Below are 10,153 nucleotides of genomic sequence, written 5' to 3'. Positions count from 1 at the left end.
CCAGAGCACCGTCCTGGGTTGGCCTCAGCCCTAAACCTCGGGGATCTCAGGGTTCCATGCGTCTGGCTGGGAAAAGGGATTCAGCGTCTTTTGACAGATTCTTTTCCCGCTCCCTTCACTCTGTGCATTGCGGGTAAGGTGAGCGCGGGGAGCGGCGGGGCCAGTGAAGTCCTATCTCACAGCTGAGCCACAGCACCCACTAGGATGAGAACGGCCCCAGCCTGGCCGAGGAGGGTGCTACAACTCTTGGAGCTCCAACCAATACAACTCTTGGAGCTCCAACCCACCCAATCCCAACACACAAATATGCGCAGCCCTGCAGGCGCACGTACACACACACACACACACACACACACACACACACACACACACACACACACACACACACACACACACACACACGGTCCGCAGCCGCACGGCGCACAGAGCGTCCCTCTCTGGGTGAGGGACGCTTGGGAACAAAGGGCCCGAGAGGTGTCATCCCTGCGCTCATTCTGAGCCTACTTGGGGGTGACACCGCCTGGGAGTGGGGGAGCAAAGGGGAAAGAGGGAGAAGAGCGCACGCGAATGGGAGGAAGCGGCGGCCTGGCCTAGAGGGGGGACGTGCACCGAAAGCGAGCGGGCGGGGGGCCGGGACCTGGAGGGTGTGGGGGGCTGGGCCGGAGCCGGCCGTCCCACTCGGCTCCAGCCCTCTGCCAGGCCTCCGTGGCTCCGGCGCGGCTCTGGCCGCCAGTCAGCTGACGCGGGGGGCGGAGGAGCTGTCAGGCGCGCCCCGCCCTGCGCCGCGGGGCCGCGGGGGCCGTGCAGCCATTGGCCAGCACGCTGGGCCGCCTGGGCCCCCGTGCTCCAGTGACATCAGGAGGCGATAAAAGGCAGCAGCGGCGCCCGATCCAGCACAGCTGCACCGCCGGGTTGCGAGCGGCTGAGATCGAGAGCCCAAGAGCAAGAGAGCTCGAGAACGAGCGGCCGGCGCTTGCCCGGCGCCTCCCCTCCGCACAGCCGCGCGCCCCGCTCGCTTCTTCACCCCTCCGGGCTCGGCCTGGCCCCACCGCAGCCACAGCCCCAAGCTCTGGAGCGGCGTAGGCATCCTCGGGACTCTCCTGCGCGCCGCCGCGTCCCCCAGACAAAGGCTTGGCCGGCGGCCTCGGCCCGCTGCGCCCTCGGCTCCCCGCCTCCCGGGCTCGCCGCTCTTCGCCCCCGCTCTCGGCTCGGCGCGTCCCGGCCGGCCGCAAAGTTTCCCGGCGGCGGCTGCGCCTCGCGTCTGCGATGGCCGCGGAGCTGAGCATGGGGCCCGAGCTGCCCACCAGCCCGCTGGCCATGGAGTATGTCAACGACTTCGACCTGCTCAAGTTCGACGTAAAGAAGGAGCCGCTGGGGCGCGCGGAGCGCCCGGGCCGGCCCTGCACGCGCCTGCAGCCAGCCGGCTCGGTGTCGTCCACACCGCTCAGCACCCCGTGTAGCTCGGTGCCCTCGTCGCCCAGCTTCAGCCCAACCGAGCAGAAGACCCACCTGGAGGACCTGTACTGGATGGCGAGCAACTACCAGCAGATGAACCCTGAGGCGCTCAACCTGACGCCTGAGGACGCGGTGGAGGCGCTCATCGGCTCGCACCCAGTGCCACAGCCATTGCAGAGCTTCGACGGCTTTCGAGGTGCGCACCACCACCATCACCATCACCACCCACACCCACACCACGCATACCCGGGCGCCGGCGTGGCCCACGAAGAGCTGGCGCCGCACGCACACCCGCACCATCACCACCATCACCAAGCTTCGCCGCCGCCGTCCAGCGCGGCCAGCCCTGCACAGCAGCTGCCCACCAGCCACCCCGGGCCTGGGCCGCACGCGGCAGCCACAGCAACAGCGGCTGGCGGTAGCGGCAGCGTGGAGGACCGCTTCTCCGACGACCAGCTCGTGTCCATGTCGGTGCGCGAGCTGAACCGCCACCTGCGGGGCTTCACCAAGGACGAGGTGATCCGCCTGAAGCAGAAGCGGCGGACCCTGAAGAACCGGGGCTACGCCCAGTCGTGCAGGTATAAACGCGTCCAGCAGAAACACCATCTGGAGAATGAGAAGACACAGCTCATTCAGCAGGTGGAGCAGCTTAAGCAGGAGGTGTCCCGGCTGGCCCGCGAAAGAGACGCCTACAAGGTCAAGTGCGAGAAACTCGCCAACTCCGGCTTCAGGGAGGCGGGCTCCACCAGCGACAGCCCCTCCTCTCCCGAGTTCTTTCTGTGAGTCGTGGCGGGTCCGGCCCCCGCCCTTGCCCCGGCCCGGACTCCCTATTCCATGTTCCCAGTCCCGGACTCCCCTGGACCCTTTCCCTGCCACAGTCCCAGCCTTGACCCGTTTGACTTGAGGGAGAGGGAGGAAGAGCGCGCGGGACGCGGGCGACGGGAGGGCGCGCGGGCAGGCAGAGGACCTTGGCCAAGGGGAGAACGGCGCACTTCAGCGCCGCCTCCTAGACTCGAGCAGAGTCAGAGAGAGACGAGGGGGTGGGAAGTCCCGGAGCAACTTTTCTCCAGTCTGGAGGGCGGCGAGGCATAGCCCTGAGGAATCGCCAAGGCCGTCTGGAGACTCTTGGCTTTCTGAACTTTGTGCATTAAGCCGGGGCCGCTGCCTCGCGGCCCAGAGCGCAGTCCAGCCCTGGAAGAGAGCAGCGAGGAGAGGAGAGGGACCCTGGCGTCCTCGCAGGCGCAAGGAGAGGCTGCGCGGAGAAAGGACAGACGGACCTGTCTGTCCAAGGTCCAGAGACCACTGGCTTTCAGCCCTGAGACGCGGGCCTCAGTTAGGACGTTCTGCGCGCACATCTCATCAGTTTTATTGCCTGCTCGATTATATAGAAAAAATACGAAAATCTGCATTAAAAATATTAATCCTGCATGCTGGACATGTATGGTAATAATTTCTATTTTGTACCATTTTCTTGTTTAACTTTAGCATGTTGTTGATCACAGATCATAACCCCTTGTTTCTTTGAGTGGGAAGGGAACGCAGTTCATAAACTCCAGCGGCTGCTTGCCGGGTTTCAGTCCTGGCTGTCGGCTTGTAAATACTCGCCCGCCAAACCGCTTAGAGAACGTGGCAGCAAGCTGAGTGTCTTTGTTTGGGTTTATTATGATGGCATCTTTTTTTGTTTGTTTGTTTGTTTGTAAGTAAAAAAGTTCTGGGCGTTTTGCATCAGAAAGCAACTTTGTTTTGGGGCGCCTTTGGAAGTTGCATGTTTTCTCTCCCTTCCCTGCCCCAACTCGGTCCTCTTTTCCCTCCCGCTTTAGTTTTCAATTTTGCTGATTTTGAGAGAAAGAGGGCTGGGGTCCCAAACTCCCAAGTACCAGGGTAAGGCAGCTGTGGAACTCCAAATCCAGAAGGACTGAAAACGTCCTTGCTCCCCAACCTCGTCTTATGGCGAAATCGACACCTCTAACAAGACAGGAAAGGAAAACAGATCCCGTTTGCTTTTTATTGCAATCAGAATCACCCGAGGGTCATCTTTTCTCAACCCTCCAGGCCCGCACTAATTGCTAGGGCCACAGTGCTCCTAGGGTGAGCAGCTTCGCCAGCTTGGACACTGCCCAATGGTGACCTGAACTTGTGTTGAACCAACCGCCACATTCAGAAAGTACTGGAAACCCAAACATTGACAAGTAGTTTTGCAACTTTCAAGTGCATTCTTTAGACCAACACGTTATGTGTGTTTTTTCCCTGCTTTTGAGATATCAGGAGAGTTATTGGTGATGTTTCCCCCCCTTTCCCCTTCAGTTGTATAGTAGTTATAGGGAAGAGCTGGGTGTTTTTCTTTATTATTACATTTTTTCCTGCAGGTCAGTAAAAGGATTTAAGTTGCACTGACAAAAATACCAAATGAAAGCGTGTTTTTTAGTTCCCATTTGAAATTGCTGGCGCTGCTGGCCGGATGCATTTTTGAGTTTGTATTAGTTGATAAATTAACAGTAATAACAAGATTGTATGAACCGCATGGTGCTTGCAGTTTTAAATATTGTGGATATTCGTCCTGCATCAGAAACGAGCTTTGGTTTTTACAGATTCAACTGTGTTGAAATCAAATTTGCCGCAACAGAAATTGTTTTTATTTCATGTAAAATAAGGGATCAATTTCAAACCCTGCTTATGATATGAAAATATTAAAACCTAGTCTATTGTAGTTTTATTCAGACTGGTTTCTGTTTTTTGGTTATTAAAATGGTTTCCTATTTTGCTTATTAAAACCATGGAAATGGTGTTTATTTAGATGACTCTGTGTTTGCCTGACTTTGACTTTCTTCTCTTGCTTCTTCAGTTTTGGGGCACTCTCCACACCCCGGCTAATAGAGAAACAGACCAAGTCTGGGAAAAATCTCTCCCTTGAGTGTGTGAGGTTCAAATGTGTTTTCTGCTTTTCACTCTAGGTACAGACCCCAACCCCAGTCAGGAGCCGGTCTGTGAACAGAAAAGAGGCACTAGCTACTTTTGCAAGGCTTTCGGGCGTGAGCATCAGGACTGGCCACCTGCTAGTCTGCCGACTCTGAGGTAGAGATTGACAGAGCCCAGGTCTCTGGGTGCTGCCACCCTGATAGGAAGCAGGGTCCTTCTGGCAGTTAGGCTCAGCTGGCCCTGCCACTCTGGCCATCCGGCCTGAGCTGAAGGTTCCCAACATTTTCCTGCCCAGTGCATCTCTCTGGGAGCAACCCGAACTGCCCAGAGCTAGAGTGCCCACTTCGAGTGGAGGCCTATTCTCCCCCGCCCACCTCCAGGGCTTATGGAAATAGGTAGAACCCAGCACTAGGTCTTAGGGTGTAAGACCTTTCAGACAGGAAGCCCCTCTGTGCCTAGGATGCACCTGCAAGTCAGTCTTGGAGCCCTTAGTCTCACAGAAGAGCACTGCATGGCTGGACCAGGATTTTAGTGACCCCCCCCAATTTGGGGGTACAAGGGGGCTTGGAGCATCGGTCTGGTGCAGCAGTTCTCAGCTTAGTAATTTGAGAACCTTTTTTTTTTTTTTTTTCCGGATTCTAGAGGAGCGCTGCCTGCCTACCTGGCCCCAAACCCTCCTCAGCCTCCTCTGAACCCCATCTGAAATGCGGGGTTGGCCTCAGACACATCCGAGAGTCAGAGTAGGACCCTCTCCCCCAAGTCCTAGAATAGTTCTCTGCTCCTTTGGCAATGGCTGGTCCCAGGGGCTTCTGGTCTCTTCTGAAACAAAATCTGCAGTCTGGTAGACTCGGCCTTCCAGCCCTATGGTTCTGGCCCGGAGTTACTAATGTGAAGTTTCAAGACCCAAAGGGGGAGATGCAGGAGACACAGCAGCAGCGCCCCAGCCCGGAACTAGAGCTGGGAAGAGCCTGGGAGAAGGAAAAGAGGATGAGGCAAAACCAGCAGGGACCCAATTTTGGCCTAGGTCCCTGGTGACTTGGGGGTGGTAGTCGGGTCTTGCAAAGACAAGGAGAAAAATCCAAAAAGTAAAGATGCAAATAATACCAGCGATGATTTACATTTATATGACGCTTCAGTGTTGTTTAGTACGAGAAGAGTCGAAAGAGTCCTGCTTGAATTAAATTCCAAGTTCATTTCACCAACCCAGAGAACTATCTGGCAGGGATGGCTTTGGCTGTGATCTGGGAGGAGGGCGGAGGCCCAGTCTGACTGTGGGGTAAACTACCTGCGTGCACACGGATAGAGGAACAAGGGGGTATGATTAGTTGGGTAATTGCGGGTGCAAGTGCACATGCACAGAACTTGATAAGAATATACCCACGTGAACAAATGTCTCCCCTTTGGGGCGAAAGAAGTCTCAGCCAGGGGGAGCGCTGGAAGAAACTCCGCTGCCCGCTTTAGAGGACAAGGTTGATGACCACACGTGGTGGGTGGGGGCTTGACTCTCTTGAATCATTGCAAGGAGACTGGCATCCTTTATCTCTAGAGCCGCCTGCACTCTGTGCAAGAAAGTCCTCTGAGCTGGGGAGGGTTGCAAACTCCAAAGGTTGGGGAGGGTTGTAAACTCCAAAGGTCAGTTTTCCTTCCCCAGATCACAGGAGCACAGACGCCAGTTCCATGACAGACACCATCAGGCTGCATCCAGAGAGACGTGTCCAAGGCCGGTTCGGAGTGACCAATTGTGTCTCCAAGAAGCTGACAATCCCACAACACAGCCCTAGTGACACACTGACACACAGATGCACAGACACCCCCACCCCACACCCACGGTGATGCCCTAGCAGGCACTGTGAATCTCCACACCGACCTACCATTTGGATACCGCCCGGCCGTGTATGCATGCAGGCGAGAGCAGGGCAGAGGTGGCAGCGCCGGGAAGGAGGCCAAGCCCTCGGGAGCCTCCAGGGCGGACTCGAACAGCAGGCAAGCCCCGGTCACGTCTCGGCCGGCGGCTGGCCATCCCGACCCGCCGCCACGCCGCAGACCCGGCGCCCGCAAGCCCAGGAAAAGCGAGCTGCGCCCGGAAGCCCTCCGGCTCGTCCCGCCCTGGTGGCTCCCTGCGGCCTGGTGCTCATGGTCGGTTCCCACCGCTCTCCGTGGCTCGCGTGCTCCTCGCGATCCTCCGGGACCCCAGGGAAAATCCCCCTGCGCCAGGAGTCTGCCGGGCCAGCACTGGTCCCGCGTAGACAGGCTGGCGCCTGCACTCGGGGACGCAAGCCGAGACAGACACCGGGATGCACTTAGGGGGCACACGCAGGCCCCGCGCCTGTGGCTCCTCTCCAGGCGGCGTCCCTGGCTGGGGCGACCCCTGTCCGATTCGCAGAGAACGCCGCCTCCTGTGACTCCCGGGTCTCACAGGTGTGCGGGAGGCTGTGTGGGCTGAACTGGCCGCCCCATCCTCAGTGAGGCGAGTCAGGACGGAGCTGGGCGCAGCTCCGGTGAGCCTGGGGTCCTTCACCGCACGGTAAGGGCGGAGGCCATCAGCTCCCCTCTCCTCTCTTCGTGTCCTTACTTTGCCATTTCCCTTTTCTCCGGCTCTTCCTTCGTAAACTCTTCGTTTCGGAAAACTTTCTCCCTCCGTTCCCCCACCCCTTCTGCCTTTTATCCAGGCGATGCCTGGCGGGAAAGGGCCGTGGGAGCGGATTCAGGGGTGTCTGGTAGGTGTGGGTAGAGTGAAGGGATGGAGATGAGAATCTGGCGTCCCCAGAGCCGCCGCGCCTTGCGCCTTGCGCGAGTGCCAGGGCCAGCTGCCCTGGGCTCTGGCGTTGACTCTCCAGCTACCCAGCCTTTCCCTTCCATTCTGCGCCGGCAGCAGGGCCGCCTGGGGATTGCCCGGGAGCAAGGTCCCTGCTGGCCCGAGATGGGGCAAACCTCGGCTCTCTGTGAGGGGTTCTCTGGAGCAGCTGGGCCTGGCCCTAGACCCAGATCCCTCTTTCGATCACACCCAGGCTTCCTTTAGCCCAGCGTCTTTCAGCATTTCTGCGGCAGGACAACCCCCCTTCCCTGTCAGAGGTGCCTCCCTGTACCACACACACTCTTACTGTGCCTGTCCCAGGGCCTCCTGGACGCAGGCTCACAATGGGAGCTGCCAAGAACCACAGCAGATACATCAGGATGGTCATTTGGCTTTATCTGTGACCTGGAGCTACAGCTTCTGCTAGGCCAGGAAAACCTTCTACTCCCTCAGCTACTCATCCCTACTCCTCTCCAGACCCCAGGAAACAGCCCGGTTAGAGATTTAACTTGTTCCTTCGCAGGCTTTCAGATGCAAACCTGCTTCTTAGCTCTTGTTTTCAGATAGGAAAACCCTGAACTGGCTTCTTGCATAACTCTGTAACCCTTAGCTCCACAGCCTGCTGTCTGGTGGCCTGGCCTCTCATCCCAGAGATAGTAGTGTTTGGATTTGTTATGTAAGGAAAGGAGAGTTAGAGGGTTTGCTCTGCCCCTCCTCCCCCCACCAAAATAAAAGTCCCCGAATGGCACCTCCTGTAGATAGTATCTTTGCCAGTAGCAGCCCCTCCTAAAATAAGTCAGTCTGGTTAGAAGCAGTGCTCCTGAGCTTGTGCTCAGCACAGTTCTCTCAGGAGACATGTCAACTTGCATTGAAGGTAGAGTCTGGTGTATATAGGGTGTACCTGGCTCTTGGAAGCAGCCATCACTAGGATTCCGAGGCTGACACTCACCTGGGTCAGAGGATGAGCTTCTGATTGGCAGCTGTTGCTGCTGCTGGAATTTCATTCTTCCTACAGTTCGCGCCTTTAGGAGCTGGTGTCCAGACCATGAAGAGCACCCCTTTCAGCTGGGGGCACATGTTCTCTGTTCCCTGCATGTCTTCACCATGTTCTACACCCATTTCCCATGCCTTACACGTCTTGTTAATATCCTATTACCCTCCTCCATTGTCCTGCACATATTATCTTAAAAGATGCATTTAAATAAGAGAATCAGAGCTAACTGTTCTCACTTGGAAGAAATTAAATATATGAAATAAGTTGCCATTCCAATTTGGAAAACCACCTAAATTATTAATAAGGATTTGTTCCAAAGCAAAACTCGGTTTTAGCTGCCTCTCTACATTCTTTGCATGTGAAGTTACTTCCAGGTAAAAGAGCAGCCACTCATTACACATTTCTTTTTATTTATATCAAAAAGGGATGATGTCCGCAGGCTGGAGGGGCAGCCACAGAGGTGGTGGGAGGGAGCCTGACACTTTCTGGAAGAAGCCAGTTTCAGTGTGAGAAAGGAGCTGAAGTCCACAAGTCCAATATTTATATTATGTGCTTTCCTTTTTGGAGCTCGGTGCATTCCCTCTAGTAAGTGGACAGGGGATGGGCAGCTAGAGGGTGCCCATTTCAGAGCTGGGGAAGGTGAGGCAGGTGGTGATCGTGGCCCGTGACCAAGAAGTCAGGAGCAGAGGCTGCCTAGAGCTCACTCACAAGTTCCCTTGTTCCTTCTGATCTGTCTCTTTCAGTGTCTTGACTCTGTTAGGGTTACATGCAGCTGTGTCCTACTGAGGAGAGGCCATGGGGCGGAACCCATCTGGGGACTCAGCTCTGCCTGTCCTGAGTGGGCAGTGAAAGGCTGCATTTTCCCAATGCGGGACTCCACATTTGCCTTCCTTTATGTCCTGGGAGCCTGAGCCTGATACATGTCCTTTTCTACAGAGAAAGGGCAAGCTGGTCAGAAGCATAGGAGATGTGGCCAACTCATGAGGTTAGTCCCATTGTGACATTTCACTTAACTCTGAAGTATGGTCTGCTATTATTCACCCAGGTCAGAGATGAAGAAACGAGGCCCAGAATGGTCATCTCTTGCCCAGTCTCACCCAGTGGAGGATCTAGAACTTGAATCCCCACCTATCTGATGCCAAAATTTGTATTTTGTCACCAAATTCCAGAAGCCCTATTCCTTATTTGAAATACTTGGGAGAAGAGAGAAAGCTAGAGGGAAAAGTAGGGAGGGGTGAGAAATAGCCCTTTTTGGGGACAGTTTTCTTTCTAATTACCTTGGCAGAGGGTAGTTACTTTCTTGGGGGGTGTACTTAATGCTCTCCAGCTGCGAGGCTTCCTGCCCAGGCACAGACATGTGTTATGAAGTCTTGGGTCTGGTGGTCGTGTGTGTGTATGTGTGTGTGTGTGTGTGTGTGTGTGTGTGTGTGTGTAAGGAGGGAGGCCCACTTGGGCATCGTTGGCTTGGGACATTGATGCTGTTTGTAATTAATCAACAGTTCTCTCACCTTTCACCTATTCTCAACTGAACTTTCCAGTAAATGTATTATATTATCGGAGCAAGAGTTTGTAGAAGATGCAGCCTCTAGGTGAGGCAATTTTGATGGAATTACCCGTAGCCTAACCAAAGCTGTTTCTGGCGTGCTATTGAAGCTTTGGATCTGCACGTAGATGTGCTTACATGCTGAGGGCAGGTGCATGCATAAACACGTGTGTAACTCATGCTCACGTACATAGAAGCCACCATGCATGTGCATATACATTTAAATGCAGAATCCACGTGCACTTATTGGCTATATATGTACTGTCGTAGTTGTGTGCACACACATACATTGCATATGTATTTACGTGCATGTATACATGATGCCCATGTGCATGAATGTTTAAATGCTCATGCACACACATTTACATAGCGCATACAATGTGAACAATTATGCATAAACCTGTATGGATTTATATATACACTGAAACATGAATATATATGTATTCTCACA

At 55.1% G+C, this 10,153-nt stretch overlaps 1 protein-coding gene across 1 annotated transcript; it reads left to right on the top strand.

Annotated features, from left to right (window-relative positions):
* Positions 1–901: 901 nt before the first annotated feature.
* MAFB (MAF bZIP transcription factor B) lies at positions 902–4,168 on the top strand. The gene has a single exon (XM_011366608.1). It carries the CDS (start codon positions 1,267–1,269, stop codon positions 2,236–2,238), a length of 972 nt encoding a protein of 323 aa, XP_011364910.1. The 5' UTR covers positions 902–1,266; the 3' UTR covers positions 2,239–4,168.
* Positions 4,169–10,153: the final 5,985 nt, after the last annotated feature.

The sequence above is a fragment of the Pteropus vampyrus genome, unplaced genomic scaffold, assembly GCF_000151845.1.
Source record: "Pteropus vampyrus isolate Shadow unplaced genomic scaffold, Pvam_2.0 Scaffold125, whole genome shotgun sequence".
Lineage (NCBI taxonomy): Eukaryota > Metazoa > Chordata > Mammalia > Chiroptera > Pteropodidae > Pteropus > Pteropus vampyrus.
The sequence above is the reverse complement of the archived record's forward strand: the minus strand, read 5'-3'. Positions and strand labels throughout refer to the sequence as shown.